Consider the following 26,303-nt stretch of genomic DNA (forward strand, 5'->3'; position numbering starts at 1 on the left):
TTGGATCTGGGGTGCCAGAGTAGCTGATCTCAAATCCTGAATCCACCACAGTGAGCTCTACCTTTGGAGGGGTTACTTCTGGATACTGTGGTGTTTTCCTTGTGTGAACTTGAGGAGTAATAGTAGCCATTGTGAGTCCTAAATGAGCTAATTTACACAAAATACTTAAAACTGTGCGTACCACATAAGAAGTTCTACCTACCATTTGCTGTTATTTTTCTATAAATGCAAATAAAATTTTAAGATGAAACATCTCAAAGTCTTGTTTTATTAATTAGTTTACCTGTTTCTCCACAGTGCACCTTTTTATGAAAATGTATCTTTTACACTAAAATGCCACGAATCTGGTACAGGATCCTAACTGGATTTGGTTTCTGACCCTTGGCCAACTGTGGACTGTTGCTAATCCTAATTCAAAAGTCTTTACAGAGTGCCTTCATTTAAGAACTATGTATTCAGTAACTTTAAATACAAAGGATAATGAAGTAGTATTTCAAATATGCTCTGTTGAAATGCGTAAACCAAACTGGAGGGCCCCTTGTGCAGGGGTAGGGTAGAACTTTGATATTCAACCAGCCAGATGACCCCATCTGACTTCACAGGGAGTTCTGCCAGTATAATGACTGCAGGCGCAGTTGCTGGAATGAATTTAGATATTTTAAAATCTTGCAAATTAATTCCCATATGCACAGAGAGATTCTTTTGTCTTCATGTTAAAGGATTTAAGAATAACAAAACAAGGATTGTGACCAGGAGAGAACAGTCTCTAAAGAAATGTCATTTTGTTGGACGTTGTGGGGAATCCTCAATTGTGCTTAAAAATAGATGTCTTAAATTATAAAAAAGTTAGGAAGAAACTTTTAATGCTTATTTATTCTAGGCCCAGCACTGTGCAAGTTTACTTAAAGAACTGCAAAATGGCTCTCTCCAAAATAGAACACGTCTAATTAGTAGCAGGCTTATGTCTGTCATAACTGAGATTAAGAAAAATAACATCAACAAAGCAAGACATTCTATCCATGAAACAGAGAAATATTTTCTACAACCACTCAGGATAATAACACCAAATGACACAAACTGATGGAATAACGATCAAAAAATGTTTAAATACTTGGAAATTAAACATGCAGTTACAGAATAAAGTCATTCAGAAAGATAAAATATCATTTCCATTTCCACATTAGTTCTTCTACCTTTAACATTCTTTCTACCCATATTTACAAAAGATAGCTTCAATATCTACATTTCACGGAGAGTAAAAAGCTCAAAAGCACCATTTCACGGATGCAAAAAACTGAAATATGCTCAGATGGCAATTGTACTGAATCCATGAACATACTTGCTTTTAAGTGGATAGAAACCATGTAAAATAAACTATACAGAAGTGTTAAAGGAATTCGACTTAGGAAAGTAAATTCAGAGTCTAAACATACTGATGTCTTTGCATGATAAACTTTGGGCTCAGCAGCTAACTCTTCACATTTTCTACCCATCTCACAGTGTCTACCTATCTCTCTGCATTTGACCACCACTTCTCTAATAGAAGGGGAAGCGAGAACTAGTGAGAATGCATTTATCTATGTTTATGCAGAAAGCTAACTGAAGTAACTGGTGGATGTCTTCATTATATGATCTTTCACACAGTAGAACACCTTATCTGATGCTGCTATTTCCCCCTCAGTCTCATGCCTGCCATTAACAAATCATGCTTTGAAATGTGCCATGACATAAAAAGTGGCATAAATTTTCACAAAATGACTACATCTTCATAATAAAAATCTTTCCAAAAGGTAACTTCAGTAGCACTTTCCAGGGATTGTTAATTCTCAGAAAGTTGCCCCTAATATCCCATCAAAATGCCCCTTCCTAAAAGTTCAGTTATTGCCTATGCTGGGTTTAGAGGAAACCAAGATGAGCTTTTTAAGCCACTCGAAGAATGTCCCTGTGCAAACTTGGGGGCCAAGGACTGGCATCATAATTGCAGGACCCGCCCCAGAGTAGAATTTACCTCTAAACAAAGGTAATATCTTTCATATTGAATTCTGAAAGACTATTCATTTCCTTAACAGTCTTCCCCACCCCCAACACAGCTGCTGCTGCTGCTGCTAAGTCACTTCAGTCATGTCTGACTCTGTGCGACCCCATAGACGGCAGCCCACCAGGCTCCCCGGTCCCTGAGATTCTCCAGGCAAGAACGCTGGAGTGGGTTGCTATTTCCTTCTCCAATGCATGAAAGTGAAAAGTGAAAGTGAAGTCACTCAGTCATGTCCAACTCTTCGCGACCTCATGGACTGCAGCCTACAAGGCTCCTCTGTCCATGGGATTTTCTAGGCAAGAGTACTGGAGTGGGGTGCCATTGCCTTCTCCGCCCAACACGGCTAGGGAATGCTAAATTTTTTATCCATTTCTCAAAGGCCAATATATAAATATTTGACCTTTCCTACTGACTCATTCTAGTGTGTGTCTTCTTAATAATTTTAAGTCATAAGACAGCAAAATGGCACCATGAAGATGTTCTTTGGTACTAAAGGAGGGAGGTGGCTCTTTGGATCAGTGGAGATCCAGATAATGCAGAGTCATCCATTGTACAAGATACACTAAAATCGTTGTTGTTCAGTCTCTAAGTCGTGTCCAATTCTGCGATTCCAAGGACTGCAGCATGCCAAGCTTCTTTGTCCTTCACTGTCTCCCTAAGTTTGCTCAAACTCATGTCCATTGCTTTCTTTACTAATTCTCACCACTTTAACCAAGTTATGCAACTTGTTCAAGATGAGTTGTTCAACTATAAATTGTAGATAATTAAACAGGCTTCTATTGTAGGGAACTGTGAAAGTTAAATGTGACATTGTACAGCCAATGGTTTATCACAATGCCCGGCATTTGTGGATATGACAGGAACTTGGCATTTGCTAAATATGTTAGTTCCCCTTCTTTAAAGCAAGAAGAGTTACAGAGGGTTGTACCATGTGATAACCTGAAATTTCTGGTCTGTTGTGACATTGCAGCCCAAATGCTTCTCTTCAGGCCATGTGAATCTTAAAGACTTTCACTGCTTATTATGTTTCTGCTTCATCTATGCCATGATAACTAATGGGTTGGCCAAAAAAGTTTATTTGGGTTTTTCCATAAGACGTAACAGAAAAACCCAAATGAACTTTTTTGGCCAGCCCAATATTTAGTGCTACATACTTACAAGAGACACTGACATATAGCTCCTGGGGTATAAAGTTTGCTTTCATACCCCAATACCTTTCTGTAGATGTTCAACACGTTTGGTTAACTTGAATGTGTTATTTAAAGTGGTAACCTTAGCACTTTTAGTGTAACACAACAAATTATATTGTTCTAGATATGACATGGAAGAAAAGTTATGACCAACCTAGATAGCATATTGAAAAGCAGAGACATTACTTTGTCAACAAAGGTCCGTCTAGTCTAGGCTATGGTTTTTCCTGTGGTCATGTATGGATGTGAGAGTTGGACTGTGAAGAAGGCTGAACACCGAAGAATTGATGCTTTTGAACTGTGGTGTTGGAGAAGACTCTTGAGAGTCCCTTGGACTGCAAGGAGATCCAATCAGTCCATTCTGAAGGAGATCAGCCCTGGGTATTCTTTGGAAGGAATGATGCTAAAGCTGAAACTCCAGTACTTTGGGCACCTCACGCGAAGAGTTGACTCATTGGCAAAGACTCTGATGCTGGGAGGGATTGGGGGCAGGAGGAGAAGGGGACGACAGAGGATGAGATGGCTGGATGACATCACTGACTCGATGGATGTGAGTCTCACATGAGTCTGAGTGAACTCCGGGAGTTGGTGATGGACCGGGAGGCCTGGTGTGCTGCGATTCATGGGGTCGCAAAGAGTCGGACATGACTGAGCGACTGAACTGAACTGAGATATGACATAACTCAAATGGGTATGTCACTGGGCTAGTATTTAGCTACAAAAATTCTAAGATATCCAAATATTTTCACAGGACTCTTAATGTTTTCAATTCAGTGATATGACCTTCATAGTGTCACTCACAAAATGCCACTGAGTGCCTTATTTCTGAAGCACATAGATCACCTGCAGCAAACACCAAGACTGTGGTAGCTGAGCAGCCGGGAGCAGGTTTGGTGGGCTGATTCCTTTTCCTATGACGACTTCTCTTTTCCCACTATTTGAGTAACTAAGTATAAAGAAGCATACTTGACTCCTATTGGATGTCTTGGGCTTCCCAGACGGCTTATTAGTAAAGACCCACCTCCCAATGCAGGAGGCATGAGTTTGATCCCTGGGTTGGGAAGATCCTCTGGAGGAAGAAATGGCAACCCACTCCAGTATTCTTGCCTGGAGAATCCCATGGACAGAGAAGCCTGGCGGGCTACAGTCCACAGGGTCACAAAGAGTCAGACACAACTGAGCACTCACGCACACATATATGGCATGTCTTATGGGAGCAGAGCTGTTTGATTATCTGCATTAAACCAGACTTTGCTCTTCTCTGATGTTCAACTTTTCTTGCTTAATAATTAAGGATGAATGTGGCAAACTGAGTGCAGGTTTATATATTAGATTTATAGATGAAAGCTCATACAGAAGAGTCTATGTGGTTAACAGAGATTGGAACAACTTCCCTGGCTCCAGACTGGAGACACCTTTCCCTCAACACAGCAAAGAATCACTCTCTACTGTAACTACTCCTCTGTTTGTTAAACTTATTAATTGCATCTGATATTCTGTCTGCGTCAGTGGTCATTACTCATTAACTCCTCTGCCCAAACCAGTGTGTCAACTTGAGGTTTTACTATGACACTAAATGATTCCACTGGATCTGGACACGAGATCATGGGATGGACTCTGGTTGGACTGAATAGTACCCATTATTCCTTCAACAGAGAGAGCAGTAGGGGAAAGAGGAAAGGTCTATAGGGAAGGAACATCTGGAAAACACAGGAAGCAAGCACTAGAACTACTTTTCCTATGATTTCATTTGTCAGTTATATCTCATATAAGCTGAGAAGTAAAAACAAACAAACAAACAAAACTTTGACTCTGGTAATTCTCAAAGACTTTTTTGGTCAGCTGACGTCTGCCAACATGCTCTGACTTCAAGGGCACAAAATTTTTGATACTAATTCTGAGGAAAGTGTGAAGATGTGAGACAGCTACAATTTATTCTCTGCTATACTATTACAAAATCTTGTATTTTTATCAAACTGATTTCATTAAGGGAAGATCAGAGGCTCATAATGAGTGGATAAAACACAAAACAGTACATTTTTATTCTTTCTGAGATGAGAGAACCTCAGTGTCAAAGCCAAGGGTCAGAGGAGGGCTAGCAGGGGTTGCCCAGATGGGTCAGAGGCAACAAGGAAATGGTGTTAGATGTTGCAGGTATGGAAGATGGGCATTATGAAGGTACCCAGACAAGTGTAATGGACAGAGATGAACTAATGAACCATCACCAGTGGAATTACCCTGCTTATCGGGAGGAATAACAGAGGGAGAATCATTTTGGATTGCTCTGATTTTCACTAGATTGTAAGAGTATCAGAAAGTAACTCAAAGGCAGAATGGTATCCTCATTGAATTTCCATCCATTCATTGCTTTGTCTACATGACTAGCAAAAGATTCACACATGCTTCCCAATATTAACTCTGGGATAATGAATAAGAGTTCATTAACACTCAGGATAAGAAGTGTGACAAACCAAGCTCTTAGCCAAGAAAGGCGAGTGGACATCTAAATTGCTCTTCTGTTTGGCATGTTTTGACTTGTGACATTGGTAATCTCCCCACATGGTTCCAGGGCTTTACTCTGTGTGTGTCAAACAGGGCAAAAGCTTAAGCTTTCACTGAAGGTTGAGTAAGTAGTCCTGAGATTAAAATAGTGCCCAGGAGTCCTGAATATACTGGGACATCACACTGGCTTAATTAAGCTACAGGACTTCAGTTTCTCTTTCTTTATAGTTAGGCTAAGAGAGACATGGAAACAGACACAGATTTAACAAACTTATAGACAGAAGAGATAGAAAATCTTGCGGTTAAGGCATAGGGGATCTCCTATCAGGCTGCTATTATGAGAATTCCAACTCCCAAGCTTCCTTGCATGTAAGATTGTGCAAGATACTTATTATGCTCTCCAGACTAGGCTCCCTTATCTTCAAGATGGAGATTATAGAAACTACTGCACAGGGCTGTTGAGAGAATTAAATGAGATAAGGACTTCCCTAGTGGCTTAGTCAGTAGAGAATCCACCTGCAATGTGGGAGACCTAGGTTCAATCCCTGGGTTGGGAAGATCCCCTGGAGAAGGGCATGGTAACCCATTCCAGTATGCTTGCCTGGAGAATCCCGATGGACAGAGGAGCCTGGTGGGCTACCATCCATGGAGTCACAAAGAGTCGGACACGACTGAGTGACTAAGCACAGCACAAGGTGTCCATAGTATTTAGAAGAGTATCCTGTAAATGGTGAGTGCTCAGTTAAAGTTAATTGCTGTTATATGTTTAAATAATTTCATTGGATAAGAGGCAGTACTACATTGCATTTCTCTACTCATGCTCTTGGGGGAAATTGAGCCTCTTCTGCTACAGAATCTCTCCCAGAGAATCCTATATTGTTCAACACTGAGGGCTTCTAGTCCTCTTGAGACTGAAATCAGTGCCTCCAATGATACAAGGTCAAGGGTCTCCCACTATATGGCATTCATGGTTCTCAAAGTGTTACTAGACCTCTTAACTTTAAGAAGGAATTCATGGAATTACCTTTTGATTGCCACCATAGGTTCTTTCCACGTTTATATTTTAATAAACTATTAAACATTTTTCTTAATTCTCCAATCATTTATATATTTTTCTTAGGATTTTATTTCAAAGGTGTATAGATTTAGCCTTGACAATTTCCCTTTAGGATTCCAGTCTCTGAGAATCTAAACTTCAGCCCTCTCTAGGATCAAACATGTCTTTTAAGTACTTCCCATGCTTTCACCTTTTTCTTGGACTTGAAATATTATAATTTGTAAGTAGATGTCACATTAGGAAAACTAACCAGATTACCCTGAACAGTTTATACAACTATATTTATAATAACTCCAGAGATGTCATTTTTGTCTTGAAGCAACACAGAAAATGAAATGCTAGTTTATTTTTGAGAATCTCTAAAGAAGGAGATGTCTACATTTCTACTTGGGTGAAGTTCACAGTGGTTTAAGCACTATCTGACAATGATTCCCAATGGAATGAGAAAAACGCAGAGCCTCAGACAGGTATGTGATCACAGGCACCTCTAATGCTGATGCTTGCAATGGTACTAGAGCTGAGAGGTGGAGAACAGGAAGTGGGCACACTGTTCTGCCATTACCACAATAACTGAATCCAACCTGATGACTGAAGAAAGTCTCGTTTTTGGACAGATAGTTTAGACTTGGTGTCCATATTGGTCAGGTTTCTAAAATTTCATGACTCCACTTGAACTATTCAAGAACCATTCATGATGATTTTCCTAGAATTTTCAAAGTGAAGTCTTTTGCTCCAAAAGTTCCTGCCAAAAGGATTATAGCTGCTGCTGTGCTGTGCTGAGTTGTGCTCGACTCTTTGTAATCCCATGGACTGTAGCCTACCAGGCTCCTCTGTCTATGGAATTCTCCAGGCAATAATATTGGAGTGGGTTGCCATTTCTTATTCCAGGGTATCTTCCCAACCCAGGGATCAAACCTGCATCTCTAGTGTTTCCTGCATTGGTAGTGGGTTCTTTACCACTGTGCCACCTGGGAAACCCTAATGGTTTATGGCTTATACCAAGTAAAATGATATCAGCTGATCGCAAGTCACATAGCCCTGAATAAAACACAATTTGAATGGCATATTGTGGAAAGAATGATCAGCTCTCTGCTGATGTCCACCCTTAGGCACACAACTCGCCTGCATTTCCTAGACTCCCAGCTTCAGCCAGCCTGGTTTCCCAAAAGGCTGCGTACAGAAAAGGTTTCCTGCAGCGAGCATCTTGCCCTAGGTTGATCCAGGAGTGAGGAATAAGTTTGTGCTATATTTAAGTCACTACCCATTTGGGTCTATTTATGAAAGAAGTTTAGCACTGGAGGGAGGTGGAGTATGGCATCTCAAAATATGTCACCTGGGCATAAGGGTGACTTTTGAGCTAAAGGCACTTGTAAAACAGCAGGTGCAAGGGAACACTTTAATCTCTCTTTTCTTCCTGAAAACAGGACACAGAACTTCCATGTAAAAGATGCTGTCCCAGTCCCAGGAGGAAGGAAACTTCATCATCAGAGACTGGTGTCAAGGAGAAGAGACATCTATACAGATCTTGTTAAAATAACTCTTATCTTTCTTGAGTCTCCTCAATATTTTAGTTACTTTCCTGCAAATGCCTCGCTTCACTCAACCCAGTTTACAAACACTGAGGTCTCACCATTTCTTTGGATCTTCATTTTTCCCCTGGGGGCTCTCATGGACATGTGAGAACCTGTATGCTTTGCTCCTCTGTTGATCTATCTTATGTCAATTTAATTCTTGCACTGGGCTAGAGACACTGAGAAAGAGATGAAGTTTGGTTTCCCCCACAGTATATCCCAACTAACTATATATGCCGTATTTTATAATTATACACTCTTACTACCATCACACATGAGTAGAGATACCTTAACTTCATTTTAGTCCTTTTTAGTTCAACAAAGGTGTTTTTACAAACTTTACTGTTTAGGAATCTCACAATAACCTTTGACAAATAGCAACGCTAGGAAAATATATATGTATAGTCAAAGCTATGGCTTTGTCAGTAGTCATGTTTGGATGTAAGAATTGTACCATAAAGAAGGCCGAATGCCAAAGAATTGATGCTATTGAATTAGGATTCCAGTCTCTGAGAATCTAAACTAAAGTCCTCTCTAGGATCAAATATGTCTTTTAAGTATTGCCCATGCCTTCACCTTTTTCTGGAGAAAAAGATCTTCTCCACCTTGTGCTGGAGACTTTTGAGAGTCCCTTGAACTGCAAGGAGACCAATCCAGTTGATCCTAAAGGAAATCAACCCTGAAATTTCATTGCAAGGATTGCTGCTGAAGCTGAAACTTTAATACTTTGGCCACCTGATACAAAGACAACTCATTGGAAAAGAACTTGATGCTGGAAAAGATTGAAGGCAAAAGGAGAAGGGGGCAGCAGAGAATGAAATGGCTAGATAGCATCATTGACTCAATGGACATGAATTAGAGCAAACTCTGGAAGACAGCGGAGGTCAGAGGAGTCTGGTGTGCTACAGTCCTTGGGTTTGAAAGAGTCAGATACGACTTAATGACTAAACAACAACATGTTTCTTGAAAACAGCACTGTATTAAGTAACTTTAGAGTCACAATTTAAAACAAAAGAAAGAAACTTTGAGTTCAAACTTTTGATATTATGAAACAGAAAATCCCATAGAACCAGTAAAAAGAAAAGTAAACCAAGTTGCCATTTCAAACCTGAGTTGGTAATAAATACACTTTGAAGAGACATTTCTGTGGTCCAAATGACCAATAAGAAATCATTATTAACATCATAATTGTCCTTACCTGCTAACGAGGACATATTAATAATGATGCCACCTTCGCCTCCATTTTGCTTGCTCATGTAATCCAAGCCCAGGTAGGTTCCACTGATCACAGAAACCTAGTCCAGGGGCAGAAATAGGAAAAGCAACAGAACCATTATATTTTATGATATAGTCACACCCCAACGTTTCTATTGCTATCTCAGACACTGATGGAGATTCCTGCAAAAGTTATCAATGAAAGGTTATGAAATGGCTGTGTTTTGGTTTTAAGCCAGTAATTAACTCTTTTGTTTGCCTAAACTTGTAGAGCTCATCACATTTCTGCAAAACTTCACTTAGTTGCCCAATTTCTGAGATTTTATGATAAATGTTATATTGCAACAGTATCTTATTAACTTTCATTAATTCATAGCATCTTCAAGAATTCTATATATTCTTTTTCTCTTCTAAATCGTGGATACAAAATTTATTCACCCTGTTTAGCCCATAGTTCTCTTGCCCAGGTATTCTGTGGCACATCCATCTGCTGTGTTTCATTCTCTTGCCTCATGGAATATATCATAGTGGATACCCTTGATTGCCTGTACAGTTCTCATTTCCTTCTTTTTTGTATTTGTATCTACTTCTTCATGTAATACAAAGGAAGGCGATCTCCCTTGCTTTAGTGCAGACAGTGGTTAATCTAATTGAGTCACAGAAATCCCATTCACCTTGCCTGTGACTGGTTTAGGAGATAAAAGTGACCCATTTCCCAGCCAGTAAGACCAGAGAAGGAGTCAGCCGCAAGTGGGGTCCAGATTGGGGAGGGTGATGAAGGAGGATGCTACAGAGAAATTTTTCAGTGCTCTTAAGAAAACCAAATGATTGCATTACTCCTTTTTCATTGCTTTGTACGCAGGGAATGGCAGGGACATTACTTTGAAAAGCAGAGATATTATTTTGCCAACAAAGGCTCAGTTCAGTTGCTCACTCATGTCCAACTCTTTGCAACCCTGTGGACTGCAGTACAGAAGGCTTCCCTGTCCATTACCAATACCCCAGAGCTTGCTCAATCTCATGTCCATCCAGTAAGTGATGCCATCCAACCATCTCAACCTCTGTCATCCCCTTCTCCTCCCACCTTTCCCAACATCAGGGTCTTTCCAATGAGTCAGTTCTTCGCATCAGGTGGCCAAAGTAATGAAGTTTCAGCTTCAGCATCAGTCCTTCCAATGAATATTCAGCACTGATTTTCTTTAGGATGGACTGGTTGGATCTCCTTGCAGTCCAAGGGACTCTCAAGAGTCTTCTCCAAAATCACAGTTCAAAAATACCAATTCTTCAGTGCTCAGCTTTCTTTAGAGTCCAACTCTCTATCCATACATAACTACTGGAAAAACCATAGCTTTGACTAGATGAACCTTTGTCAGCAAAGTAACGTCTCTGCTTTCCAATATGTTATCTAGAATGGTCATAGCTTTTCTTCCAAGGAGCAAGTGTCTTTAAATTTCATGGTTGCTGTCACCATCTGCAGTGGTTTTGGAGCCCCAAAAAAGAAAGTCTCTCACAGTTTCCACTGTTTCCCCGTCTATTTGCCATGAAGTAATGGGACCAGATGCCATGATCTTAGTATTCTGAATGTTGAGCTTTAAGCCAACTTTTTCACTCTCCTCTTTCACTTTCATCAAGAGGCTCTTTAGTTCTTCTTCACTTTCTGCCTTAAGGGTGGTGTCATCTGCATATCTGAGGTTATTGATATTTCTCCCAGCAACCTTGATTCCAACTTGTGCTTCATCCAGCCTGGCATTTCTCATGAGGTACTCTGAATATTAGTTAAATAAGTAGGGTAACAATATACAGCCTTGACATACTCCTATCTCAATTTTGAACCAGTCTATTGTTCCAAGTTCGGTTCTAACTGTTGCTTCTTGACCTGCATACAGATTTCTCAGAAGGCAGGTCAGGTGGTCTCATATTCCCATCTCTTTAAGAATTTTCCAGTTTGTTGTGATCCACACAGTCAAAGGCTTTGGCATAGTCAATAAAGCAGAAGTAGATGTTTTTCTGGAACTCTCTTGCTTTGTCTATGATCCAACGGATGTTGGCACTTTGATCTCTGGTTCCTCTGCCTTTTCTAAATCCAGCTTGAACATCTGGAAGTTCACGGTTTACATACTATTGAAGCCTGGCTTGGAGAATTTTGAGCATTACTTTGCCAGCATGTGAAATGAGTGCAATTGTGTGGTAGTTTGAACATTCTTTGGCATTGCCTTTCTTTGGGATCAGAATGAAAACTGACCTTTTCCAGTAGTCATGTATGGATGTGAGAGTTGGAACATAAAGAAGGCTGACTACTGAAGAATTGATGCTTTTGAACTGTGGTGTTGGAGAAGACTCTTGAGAATCCCTTGGATTGAAAAGAGATCAAACCAGTTAGTCCTAATGAAAATCAGTTCTGAATATTCATTGGAAGGACTGATGCTGATGATGAAGTGCCAATACTTTGGCCACTTGATGCAAAGAACCAACTAATTGGAAAAAACCCTGATGCTGGGAAAGATTGTAGGCAGGAGAAGGGGATGACAGAGGATGAGATGATTGGATGGCATCACTGACTCAATGAACATGTGTTTGAGCAAACTCTGGGAGTTGGTGACGGACAGGGAAGCCTGCCATGCTGCAGTCCACGAGGTGGCAAAGAGTTGGACATGTCTGAGTGACTGAACAACAACAATGGCTGGAATGAAGTTATAGAGATAGCATCCTTAAGAGGGAACCACCATGAACAATGGCAGATGGGAGAGATGACAGGGACTGTCCTGATGATATCACAGAGCTGCAGCATCAAGCAGCCCTGACTCAGTGTCCTGTGAGATCACATAGCTGTTTCACCTAGACTGAGTGGGGGATTATTGTTCCCTGGACACATGGTCTTCAGTAATGAAATCACTTAATTTTGTTCATCACTCTTGCAGCTACCTTTTTGATAGCTTATTCTTATTACTGACACCCACATATAGGCACCTTTTCGGTATTATTCTAACATTTAAGAATTAATTGGCACTTCCATGGTGGTCCAGTGGTTAAGAATCTGCCTTGTAGTGCAGAAGACACTGGTTTTCCCCCTGGTCCTGAAAGATCCCACACGCCACAGAGCAACTAAGCCCATGTGCCCAACTTCTGAGCCTGTGCTCCATGACAAGAAAAGCCTGTGCACTGTAACCAGAGACAGCCCCTGCTCTCCACAATTAGAGAAAGCCTGCGTGCAGCAACAAAAACCCAGCACAACCAAAAATAAATAAATAAATAAGAACTAACCACTATCAAAAGCAACTTGTGACATGCAACGTATTTGAAACCTTACATTCCCTTTTAGATTTAAGAACGCCTCTCCCTTCCAACTTAGACTTTTAAGAGAAAATTTCCTTTTGACATCTTAATTCCTATGACTTTCATTTTTCACAATACTGCAAAGAAAACAATGTAACAGAGAATGGGATAACGAGTCTGAACCTGAGGGCATATATTGGTGGTAACCTTCTTTTTATTTTAAAAATTCCTTTTGGAGTTTTCTTGACAAGCATCCAGAGTTGCCTCTATACCTAACAGTAGTTTTAGCACAAAGAAGTAAACTGAAGATTCTATTCACTCAAGCCATACATCAGTGTGATATTAAGCAAACTCAGGGAGAATGCATAAAACTTGCACGTGATTCCCTTTTAAAAGGAAAAAAAAAAAACCTTCAGTGGTTTATATAAGAAGGATTAACAAATGTACATGGCTGGAATTACTGAAGTCAGATTCTGTGTGTTTCTGACCAGGTCTCTAGCATGTCTGAACAGAACCTCTGTTTATGTGTATTGACACTACTCTTTTATTCTCAGGTATTTACAGCTTTGCTGACACCTGTTTTGGGTTTTCAACATCTACATGAGGCAGCCAGATAGAAGATTGGGGAATGTTTTTTTAAAAGCCAGATTTATTTCCTGGTTTTTGATGGAGGAGGAAAAATAATGGTCGTGCCATCTATTATCAGGTTAAGAATTGAGTAATTTTTCAAATGAAAGTATTCTTCAAATAAATCTACAAGAAAAAAACCCTAATGTTTTAGCTGAACATATATGATATTTTCACCTCTTTTCCTTTACTATGACAATCTTTTCCACATCCCAGATCATATATTAAGGAAAATTCAATGTCTAATTTTACGTGTGGTTAGTCAGTAAGTTGTGTCCGACTCTTTACAAACCCATGGACTGCAGCCTGACAGGTTCTTCTGTCCATGGGAATTCTCCAGGCAAGAATACTGGAGTGAGTTGCCATGCCCTCCACAGGATCTTTCCAACCCAGGGATCTAACCCAGTCTCCAGCATTGCAGGTGGATTCTTTACCGACTGAGCCACCAGGGAAGCCCTAATTTTACATAGTGAGAATAAGTAAAAACTTGACTATTGACAAAATAATCTAATGAGCACATGCTTACTCAATATTTTTGGTTATGAAGAGAGAATTTTTATATGTATACTGAAATTACAATTGTTTAGTATTCCAAATCTTAAAGTACTTTTTTTCATGAATTAAGGCATTCTGTAACTTAAAAATCACTCTCATAAATCCCCCTATCCTGGAAATAATTCTCTAGTAATAAAGATAAATGGATAAATGAACTTAACTCCTCTCATTAAGCATCATGTCTTCTATTATACACACATATATGTATAGATAGGCTTCCCTGGGGGCTCAGCAGAAAAAAAAACCACCTGCAATGCAGAAGACCCAGGAGATGTGGGTTTAATCCCTGGTTTGGGAAGATCCCGTGGAGGGGAGCATGGGCTTCCCTGGTGGCTCAGACAGTAAAGAAGAATCTGTCTGCAATGCAGGAGACCTGGGTTTGATTGCCAGGTCGGGAAGATCCCTGGAGAAGAAAATGGCTACCCACTCCAGTATTCTTGTCTGGAGAATTCCATGGACAGAGGAACCACAGAGTCACAGAGTCAGACACAACAGAGCAACGCACAGACACATATATGTATATATGTTCCATTTATATTTGTATGTGTGTGTGTGTTTACTACTGAAATTTTCTAATCTGTTATTTCCTTTATCTCATTTCCCTCCACTCTGCAGTTGCTTTCAGTTTATTTATGGTTCTTGTGCTACATAGTAAGTAAAGCAATTATAAAAAATTCTGTCATATAATCATAAAACTCTACCTTTTATGTTCTTGTTTTTCCTCCAGTCAGTTTTCAAGGGATACTAATAGACATGATCATTTTTTCTGAAATCTATTTTCATCTTTTTTTTCTTCCATGTTCAATCTTTCAAAATTTCTGCTTATTTAGGGGGTAAATATGATTTTGTTCCCCCTTGCAGAAGCTACTTATAATTCAGGAAGCCTTGACTAACTAACTAAAATAGTTCTATAGGATCTTTAGATATGATAGAGATGCAATAACAGAAAGTAGTTATTAATTTAAGTTGTAATCAGCATGCTTGGGAGCCAAGAAAAAGGAGTATGCTTGACAACAGGGTTTCAATCTGTTTCCTCAACACTTCATTAGAGGCAGAGTAGAGCAGAAAAGTCTACCTCATTTAGAAATGAGATGGTGGGAATGAAGAAAATGTGACTTCATACAAATTATGCTTTACTGAAGTTTAACCAACTTTAGAGGTAAAAGGATTATTTTCATCTTTTCCCAATCTGGGAAATACAAAATCAGAAAAATGAAATAAAAATTCATAAACTTTAAAAAATATTTTATTTATTTTACTTTTATTTATTTTTTCGGCTGTTCTGGGTCTTAGTTTCGGCATGTGGGCTCTAGTTCCCTGACCAGAGATCAAACCTGGGCCCCCTGCATTGGGAGCATGGATGCTTGCCTATTGGACCATCAGGGAAGTCCCAAAAGTTCATGAGTTTTAAATTCAGGTATAGAACAAATCCTTTTAAAGAATCCCCAGTGATAGCCATCAATTTTATTTAATTTTTATTTGAATATACTAATGGAGTCAATACAAGTTAGTCATATGCCCAAATTAAGTCGTAAGTCCCACCCAAGTGTGAATGAGTTATTTAGGTTTATTAAAGTTTCAAATAGTGAAATAAATACATTACCAAATGACTTAATCAGTATTCAAATACTTTATCAGTATTAAGTCTACCTCTGCTCAATGGCCAGACCAACAGATAGTTATGTAAAAATTATTTCTTTCCTGAATGTTCCTTGTGAGTCTGAGCAGCTATAAATAAGGCTCCTGTGGCTGATTTCAGTCTGAAAAGGAAGGACAGAGAAGTCTAATGGGAAAAAAAAGACTGGGAAGAGGTTTACTGGAGCTCTTGTGTGGGACACATGGTGAGAACCACTGTCTGAAGAATGAAGAAGGGATAAATTTGGTAAGGAATAAAAGTGGAAGGATAGACGATACTGTTTGCAACACTGATGTAATAGGAAACCATACAAACATTGTACTGAACACAAAAATGAATATCTGTGTCTGCAAAATATCACAGGATAGTGGTTTATTTTTCTAATACATTTTAATTGAACATCTACTAAGCATGCAAAACAAAAATGTTCTGCCTTGAAAGAACTTACAGCATATTATCATACGTTGTACATGTATCAAAATAATTCTAATAAAATTTCAAAAACTGATATGAAAGCCCTATGAGGATAAGTTATGTTGTATAAGCTTTCAGAAGAGGGAATGATATGTGGTGAGGTTCTTTAACTAACTGGTGACTCTCTGACATGGACAAGAATATGGAAAAAACATGGAAAAGACCACACACAGAATTGTAAAATTCAAGGAAGCAAATTATATTCAGAGCAGAATTGAAAAAAAAGTATTATACACTAACCACACACAAATATTTGCATTCTACTACCAGAGATAATCAAGTTAGGAGGACAATGATTAGTCAGACTCTAATCTACTCTTGCAATGCGTATTGTAGGTAGCAGTGAAGGAACTTGTTTTTAAGTTATATATGGGTGACAAAGGTTATAGCTTGTTCTCTTTCCATAACATTAAACAAATGTCATCAGTCTCTGGAGTTAAGCTAAGGAGTGGCCTCTGTCAGCAGAGTTCAAAGAAAAGTAAAGGCCAGTTGAGTTTCAATGAGGAAGAATCCTGGAGAGTGAGCTATAACCAAAGGGAACAAATAAAATTCCCGCCTTCCAGAATTCTCTATTTGCAGACAATGCAAGAACTTCCCAGCTTGGAGCAGATGTTTATTCACCTGTGTATTTATTATAATAAAGCAAACATGCCCTCTCTGCTGGATGAAAACAGATCATTAGAATCCAATCCTATCCCCCCGTGATATCTCTTCACTATTTTCATGTTTCTTTATATTAACTCTAATCATTGCATATGTTTTCTGACAGCTGATTTCTCAGAGAAAAGACACAGTAGATACCCATTATGAATGAACTGAATATGGAAAATTTACATCCTAGGGACCTCTATCTATAAAATGTCTGGAGTTTTACAGATGAAACTAAAAATCATAGTGATACACAAGGGAAAGAACTGTTGTGTGATTTTTTTTTTTATTAGTATAGCTCAATTTAAAAAATTTGGTCACTTTATGTGGTTTCAGAGAGTGGCATAAGTTCATAAAAATATATCTTCTTTAAATTCCTAAAGTTTCCAATTGGTTGCATGTTCAAAAAAATTTTTTTTAAGTCTGGCAACCAAAGGATATACTGAAGTATGGTTCACAATCAGTCAGGGATAACCACCAAAGAGTACACATAAAATGTACTATTTTCTTACCAGCCAAAGAAAATTAAGGCTATCCAGTGGAATTTAAGGTAAGAATGGAAACAGAACATAGACAAAAAGAAAATTTAGTGAACATGAAGCATGAACTAAAGCAAAAGGAATAAATCCTAACAGAAGAGTAAAAATAAATGAGTGGCTTAAATTCACAAATATAAAAAGTAAAAAGTTCTAGGATGTGATTTGAAAAATAAGATTTTACATTATACTGTTAGCAAGAGACAAAATTAACATAAAAGGTTATTTTCATTTTCAAAATTAAGAAACAGAAAAAAGTATGCCTAGGTAAATGAGAATCAAAAGAAAACATGGATGCCAATTTTATATCTGGAAATAGAAAACACATAAAAATTCCCAGGTTGCAATAGGGTTACAACTTGAAAAAGTCAACAGTCGATAAATTATGATCACCAGCCATTTATGCAGAATTAAAACTGACAGGATGACTGAAAGAGGTAGGCGAATTGACAATTGTCATTTGAGATATAACTACATCCTATTCAGAAACAGACCAATGAAGGAGATAAAGTAAGCACAGGAATAACTGACAGCCAAATCAAATAGAAATATTTTCAGAAAATGATAAGATCTTATCATTCACAACAGAGACACAAATGTAAAATTAAATTAGATGTTAACTAAGCAAAATCAATGGTATTAGACATTGATACACTGTAATAAAGTAAGATTTAGCCAAGAGATGTAACTATGGTTCACAGAAGGAAAATATTTCATTTTACTTAACTATACTATTTGTGTAAAGTAGAAGAAAATCAAAGAGTTGTCTCAACTTAGAAACAGCAGTTGTGAGGTCTCTAAACGTACACACATCAGAAACATTTTGAGAGACACTTAACAAACACCTTTTAAAGTTATTTCTAACACCATACACAAAAATAAACTCAAAATGGATTAAAGATCTCAACGTAAGACCAGAAACTATAAAACTCCTAGAGGAGAACATAGGCAAAACACTCTCCGACATACATCACCACAGGATCCTCTATGACCCACCTCCCAGAATATTGGAAATAAAAGCAAAAATAAACAAATGGGACCTAATTAAACTTAAAAGCTTCTGCACAACAAAGGAAACTATTAGCAAGGTGAAAAGGCAGCCTTCAGAATGGGAGAAAATAATAGCAAATGAAGCAACGGACAAACAACTAATCTCAAAAATATACAAGCAACTCCTACAGCTCAACTCCAGAAAAATAAATGACCCAATCAAAAAATGGGCCGAAGAACTAAATAGACATTTCTCCAAAAAAGACATACAGATGGCTAACAAACACATGAAAAGATGCTCAACATCACTCATTATCAGAGAAATGCAAATCAAAACCACTATGAGGTACCATTTCACGCCAGTTAGAATGGTTGCAATCCATAAGTCTACAAGCAATAAATGCTGGAGAGGGTGTGGAGAAAAGGGAACTCTCTTACACTGTTGGTGGGAATGCAAACTAGTACAGCCACTATGGAGAACAGTGTGGAGATTCCTTAAAAAACTGGAAATAGAACTGCCTTATGACCCAGCAATCCCACTGCTGGGCATACACACTGAGGAAACCAGAAGGGAAAGAGACACGTGTATCCCAATGTTCATCGCAGCACTGTTTATAATAGCCAGGACATGGAAGCAACCTAGATGCCCATCAGCAGATGAATGGATAAGAAAGCTGTGGCACATATACACAATGAAGTATTACTCAGCCATTAAAAAGAATACATTTGAATCAGTTCTAATGAGATGGATGAAACTGGAACCTATTACACAGAGTGAAGTAAGCCGTAAAGAAAAACACCAATACAGTACACTAACGCATATATATGGAATTTAGAAAGATGGTAACAATAACCCTGTGTACGAGACAGCAAAAGAGACACTGATGTATAGATCAGTCTTATGGACTCTGTGGGAGGAGAGGGTGGGGAGATTTGGGAGAATAGCATTGAAACATGTATAATATCATGTATGAAACGAGTCGCCAGTCCAGGTTCGATGCACGATACTGGATGCTTGGGGCTGGTGCACTGGGACGACCCAGAGGGAGGGTATGGGGAGGGAGGAGGGAGGAGGGTTCAGGATGGGGAACACAGGTATACCTGTGGCAGATTCATTTTGATACTTGGCAAAACTAATACAATATTGTAAAGTTTAAAAATAAAATAAAATTAAAAAAAAGTAAAAAATAGTTATTTTGAAATATGATACCCAGGAATGCTTGAGACAAATCTTAGATAGAACGAGAAGGAGGGTGTTTGCATTTTAAAATAGTACCTTTTGATCTGGGTCAAAGGATTTTAGGGATCTGTCAAGCTTGGGGTGCAACTCTGTACCTTAAAAAAAGTAGTGCTCACAGATTACCTTTTTTCGCGAGTTAGGGTAATTTTCATCAATTCTATCAAGTTATTACAGTTAAGTCATTACTCATGAGAATGTCAATTCAAGTCAAATATTTATGGACTAAGCACTATCTTCAGGATATCATGTTGATTAGTGAGGGAAGAACAAAGAAAAACATGACATGGTACCTATTTTTAAGAAGTTGGATATGGTGAAGTAGGGAGCACTCCCTATGTGTTTATATACACACCGTGGCCCCTCTGCACTTTACACATGCCTGAGACACGTGTACCCCAATATTCATCGCAGCACTGTTTATAATAGCCAGGACATGGAAGCAACCTAGATGTCCATCAGCAGATGAATGGTTAAGAAAGCTGTGGTACATATACACAATGGAGTATTACTCAGCCATTAAAAAGAATACATTTGAATCAGTTCTAATGAGGTGGATGAAACTGGAGCCTATTATACAGAGTGAAGTAAGCCAGAAGGAAAAACACCAATACAGTATACTAACGCATATATATGGAATTTAGAAAGATGGTAATGATAACCCTGTATACGAGACAGCAAAAGAGACACTGACGTATAGAACAGTCTTATGGACTTTGTGGGAGAGGGAGAGGGTGGGAAGATTTGGGAGAATGGCATTGAAACATGTAAAATATCATGTATGAAACGAGATGCCAGTCCAGGTTCAATGCACGATACTGGATGCTTGGGGCTAGTGCACTGGGACGACCCAGAGGGATGGTACGGGGAGGGAGGAGGGAGGAGGGTTTAGGATGGGGAACACATGTATACCTGTGGTGGATTCATTTTGATATTTGGCAAAACTAATACAATTATGTAAAGTTTAAAAATAAAATTAAATTAATTAAAAAAAAAAAACTAATAAAAAATATTACCAAATAAAAGAAATTACCAAGGGCATAGTGACCCCATGCCCAGCCCAGCTCTGACATCTGGCTTTAGCTAAAGTTTCAGTATTTCTAAACCCCAGTGGTTTATGTCATGTGTTTATAAAATGGGATAATCTGTAAGCTTGTAATACAATGCAGAAAAAAAATTTTATTTCCTAATTCTATATTTTCACAGTTCATGAAATAATTAAATTATCATCAAACATTGTAGAAATGATACACATACATGCACACACACACATACACTGACATTAATAATAAAAACCTTAATTATTACAAAGTACAATGGTCACTTTAGCCTTTGTAGTCCTGGAATTAAATTTAGTTTTTAAATAAATAATGTGAAGCAGAAATTGGAAAGATTTTTTCTGAAAAAACTCAAATGGTAAACATTTTAGGCATTGTGTATCACAGGGCCACTGTCACCATTATTCAGCTCTATTGTTGTAGCAGAAAAGTAGCCAGAGACAACATGTGCATAAACAACCTTGGCTGTGTGCCGATAAAGCTTTACAGACACTGAAATTTGAATTTCATATATTTATACATTTCATTTTTTTCTTCTTTTCTTACTATTTTTTCAACTATTAAAACATGTAAAGCCCATTTGTAGCTTGCAGGTCATACAAAAACAGGTGGCAGGCTAGTTTGGCTGGAGATCATAGTTTGACAACTATTAAGTTATTTGATAAATGATGGTTTTTTTCCTATTTCCTTTAATATTTTAAGACAGATTTATTTTCATAATTGGAAATCTCAAATGTCTTCCTATTTGTGAAAGGAAGTGCTTTTTTCCCCTAGCTTTTTGTAAATTCCCTTTTTCTAAATTGTAGGTCATTATATTGTTTCCATGGAAAAAAACTCTTTTTTCCTTTTAAGATATCCTTTTATGAAATAATTGTAGAGAATGAACATGGTTTAGACAGCTTACCAAATTAATCTGCAGAGTTTTTTCCCAGTTTTTCTCATTATTCACTCCAGCATTATTGACCAAGATGTCCAGCTTTCCAAAGTGGTCTACAACTTTCCTAAAAGTATCTAATAAAAAAAGAAGACATTATAGATCTGTTCTTATTTTGCCCAGACACATTTATCACAGTGTATGCCCTGAAATGATGTTTTAACTTATGCAGTCTTCTGGTGAAAATTACACTCTTAGACTGTGGCTTATTGCCTTGCTTCTCAGTGTGGTTTGCGAGCCAGCACCATCAATCAGAATTACCTGGGAACCTGTCAAAAATGCAGAATCAGTGGTCACCACAGACCTACAGAATCAGAATCTTAACCTTAGTAAGATCCATAGACAATTTGTATGCACATTAAAGTTCTGTAAGCAGTACCTCAATGGAGTAAATTTTAGAGAGCTGAGGACCCTGTGCTAAGTGCTCTTGGAAGTCAGTTTGGGCAACCAGCATCTCTGTCCCTGAGAAGTTACTGAAGTCCTCTGGCTTAGCCTATGACAAACATCCTTTTAAAAATAAGCCATATTATCTTCAGAAAGTGTCATACTAAGCACTCGTGTATTCAGATCCATTACGACCATTTCCATGCATCTAGTACCTAGTGGGCTTCCCAAGCGGTGCTAGTGGTAAAGAACCTGCCTGCAAATATAGGAGGCACAAGAGATGTGGGTTCGATGGGGAGAAGGGCATGGCAGCCCACTTCAGCATTCTTGCCTGGAGAATCCCATGGACAGAGGAGCCTGGAGGGCTACGGTCCACAGGACACAAAGAGTTGGACATGACTTAAGTGACATAGCAGGTACGCACACACTCTTCAGAACTCCACAACCACCTTACAGGAAATTAGGTTGTCAAATACTAATGGCTTCTCACTTCTGGGCTCAAGCAACTTACAATCTAGGTTTTGCTGACATTTAAATGCTGTGGCACCCTTTATACTTTGTCTAAACTCTTCCTGTTGCTTTTTTTTTTTCCATCTGTAGGTCATCTCCAAGAACTTTTTCACCTCTGTATTTTTATGATTTCAATGACATCTCTTGGGCCATGTGTCTACATAGTTTTAAAAGTTGTAGGCCACACTAAATCCTGAAACTGGAAAAGCCAATGCCAAGTTTTCCTAAAATGCAAATAAACATTGATATCCAGAAAACATGTGGCTTTCTCATTGACCATCATGCCTTCTCCTGGTCACTCATTATGTGTCTGGTTTCCTCCTCCACAATCAGTTATCCTTAAGGAACATGTTTACAGCCAAGGTACTAATTTTAAATACTGGGAAGCAAAACAATTAAGGTTAAATGTCATGTGCCAAACTATATAAATTCAGACAGAAATAGCTTTCAGATGACCTCTACTGTTCCCTATTCTACCAGCATGGCTGTTGGGATTTGACATGACTTTACCCTTGAAGAAAAATACCCTGTACAATCAGCAAAACTTTTTCCTCTGGCAAAATACATTCCTCTGGCACTGTGTTTACAGGTCTCTTCTGCTCACACTTATAATCCATGTTATGGGTCTTTATAAAATTTTCAGAGTTTAATTACATAATTTCCTTTAAAACAATTTCCCTGAACAATTTGTTTCCTTCGAACATACCACTTCATTTTCACTCTTTCACAGAACACTCCAACATTTAAAAAAAAAAATTACACACAGACTCATCCATTTTAAGAAGAGAAGTACTAAAGTGACTTTCATGAAAGTTTTTTGATCCGTTAATTAAAGATGTGCCTAACAAATTTTTTCACTTAGTCTTCCAAAAAAAAAAAAAACTTTGTGAAATACAAATGTTCTATTTTCTCATTTTTCCTTGAAATACACGTATTTTCTCATACAGATCTGTTGGACTTCTAAATGATCAAATCTGTTTTTTTTTTTTTTGTCTACACCAATACTATTTCTAGATTGGTCAAGTAGATCCATCTGTCTTAATCAAGTAGACAGAAACAGGAAAGCATTGAGGAAAGTCTGATAGAAACTTTTCTTCTGCAATTCTAACTCTGCAATACAACTATTACTGTTTTTAAAGTATTTCATAGGGGAAAAATCAGGGAGAACATCTGGTCAAAAGCATCCAGCACAGCTGTGATGACAACCCTTGACCTTGCATTCTAGCATGTTCCAAGGAGAAACACTGCCACATTTGATTGCCATTGGATTCTGCCGTCTTCCAGCTTTCTGGGAGAAGTAGTACACCGTAATCCCCTAGCCTACTTTATCTTTCTAAGTTCCATTTGCAAGCTCAATCATTTAATAACTACTGAAGCAGCACTATCTTGGAATACACCAAGGAATTTTGATTACATTATGTGCTGCCAAGTGACTAAAAGAAAAGGATTTCTCAAACATGCTTGGCTTTTCTTCCTCCTTAGTTTTTTTATGTCTATTGGGATGTCAGATATCCCTTCCTCCTTAGTTTTTTTTATGTCTATTGTGATGTCAGGTAGCAGTCGGCTATCTCTTGGAGCTCGGAGGTAGCTGCTCTGCAGGAGGTAGCCCCTCTGCAGGAGATAGCCCCTCTGCAGAAGGTAGCCTGCCGCCACCCCAAGCTGGCTCTCTGGCGCAGGCTGCCTTCAGGTTGCTACTTGCTCAAGGCGCGCTCCGCGCTGATGGATTGATTTTCCCCTCGCTTACCTCTCAGTTGTTCCTGATCGGCCACATCGCACTGAATAAAGAGAGTCTTCTGAGGTTCAAACTGCTCATCCAGGGCGGCTTTACACTTGACACCTGCTTCGAGATTCCAATCGACCAGCGCTACCTACGGACAAAAGGGGAGGAATCGAGATCCTTCGCTCCTGGTAAAACTGACAGACAGACCGACAATACAGAGACAACAGGAAGCTCCTCGTTTGGACTTGAGACCGGGCAGTTTACAGATCGGGTTCTCTGCCAGCGCATTCGAAGTCCGCTGGAGTGCGCCAGCCTGGACAGCTCTGGAGGCGGCAAGGAGAGCACCGGGTCGCTCACTCTCCGGGACCTCGACTGGAGAGCGGGTCTCGGGTGGGCAGTGCGCCTCGCCGCGCTTACCTTGGCGCCCTTGAGCAGCAGCGCCTCGGCGAAGGCTCGCCCGATGCCCTGGGCCGCGCCAGTCACCAGCGCCACTTTGCCGTTCACGTGCATGTCGCCGCCTGCGCTCGGTGGGCAAGCTCAGCGTCTCCGCGCGGCCGCGGCTTTTAAGGACCCTGCGCGCGCGCATGTGTGGCCGGGCCGCGCTCGCCTGCCAGTGGGCGGGGATGAAGCTGTCAAGCCGCGCCGGCACCCAGGACTGTGTCACCTGGCCCTAAGCACTCGGCCCGTCGATCTTTGCCTTCCTGACTCGTAGCCGAGCCTAGGAGCCTCCCCCTGCACTAGGGCATGAGACATACGGTAAATAAACAGCTCTGCCTCTGTGGAGCTTGTAACCTAACTAGCTGGGGAGATGATGATTTGGACGCAGGCTGGCTGGTTAAAGAGCAAGCAGAAAGGTTACTCCCCAAGAAGAGATCCCTTCCGTGCGCTGAAGACCACCCCATAAAAGGAGGGCAGAGGAGAAGCTGAAGAACTTGGATTCCTCCTCTGTGCCCAGATCTTCCTCACCCACCCCACTCTCCCCCAACACCCCCACCCTCCAAAAAATAGAAAAAGAAGGAACAAAGCAAAAAAACAAAAACAGTAAAGCACAATTTTAGGGACTGCGCTTTTGTCTTAATCTAAGTTTTTAAATTCTTATCTCATGGACATCGAAGTGGGGATGGAGGGAGCAAAGGTGACTAACACCGTTTTTAGGTTTCTTCTTTTATTTTTTTCCTTACTGAACTGTGCTCTGAACAGAAACCCATGGATCCTGTCTTTCAAGGATGGAACTTTTAGGAGTCTTGTTGACACTCGTGTTTCAGATCAGTGTCAATTCTGGGTCACCCTGAGAGTGCCCAGCAAGAACTGTCATCACTGACTGCACTGGGCTTCCAGCCTCGCTGTCAGCCTGGTGAGGCGCAGGTTCAATGGAATGTTTGCTGGTTGAGTCATACTCGTTCTGGAGGCTTCCAGTTAAGTATGGGACAGAGGTTCCTGGTCCTCCTGAGCTTGAGCTGTTGCATTAAGATGCATTCAGTTGGGAGTATTCCGCTGACTTTGTCTTTCTCTCTTTCCTGTTGTCATCTGCAGGCTTCAGGTTCTAGTTCTGTAAACTGAATACCTGCCCGGCATTTATTTTCATGATCAAAGAAATCTAAGTACTTGGGGAGACAGAGGTCAGGCAAAAAGCTTACACAACAGGGATGAATCCTTTGCGTACTTCTTTGTTGCTCCCAAGGGGCAGCAGATTAGGTAACTGGCACGCAGGCATGTATGGGGAGGTTGTGTGAAATATATGTTGTCAGCACACCACTGGAACAGAAGACTTTATATTGAAAGAGAACAGCAGAGGATTTAAAAAAAAAATTAAAAGGAAGCAAAGGAAAACCCAAACCTCTAGAAGCACGTACAGAACATAGCAGAAAGGAAATGTTTTTCTTTATCAGGAAAGAACTAACATAAGAGCCAGAGAAGGAGCCGCTGGAGTGACACAGGGACATGTTGGAAAAGCATATGGAAAAAGAGTTTCAGGGAATAAAGGAGTTATTACTAACGCAAAGTACTCTGATAAGCACAGGGAAAGAAGGATGAAGAAATACTTTAAAATTTTCCAGATAATAATTGGTGTCAGTATATTTGCCTTTTAAATTTGATTTTTGTTCATCATGGATTTTTTAAATCAATGTTTATGTTTACTTATATTTTGGC

At 39.4% G+C, this 26,303-nt stretch overlaps 1 protein-coding gene across 1 annotated transcript in view; it reads right to left on the bottom strand.

Annotated features, from left to right (window-relative positions):
• The window catches only part of HPGD (15-hydroxyprostaglandin dehydrogenase), a 36,922-nt gene extending 12,162 nt beyond the window's left edge, over window positions 1–24,760 (bottom strand). The window contains exons 1-4 of the mRNA XM_019965788.2: window positions 24,570–24,760; window positions 24,177–24,300; window positions 21,509–21,615; window positions 9,554–9,650 (exon numbers count right to left, since the gene is read on the bottom strand). Coding sequence (XP_019821347.1) covers window positions 9,554–9,650; window positions 21,509–21,615; window positions 24,177–24,300; window positions 24,570–24,662 — 421 coding nt within the window. The 5' untranslated portion in view covers window positions 24,663–24,760. The remainder of the gene's footprint in view (window positions 1–9,553; window positions 9,651–21,508; window positions 21,616–24,176; window positions 24,301–24,569) is intronic.
• Window positions 24,761–26,303: the final 1,543 nt, after the last annotated feature.

The sequence above is a fragment of the Bos indicus genome, chromosome 8, assembly GCF_029378745.1.
Source record: "Bos indicus isolate NIAB-ARS_2022 breed Sahiwal x Tharparkar chromosome 8, NIAB-ARS_B.indTharparkar_mat_pri_1.0, whole genome shotgun sequence".
NCBI classification, from domain to species: domain Eukaryota; kingdom Metazoa; phylum Chordata; class Mammalia; order Artiodactyla; family Bovidae; genus Bos; species Bos indicus.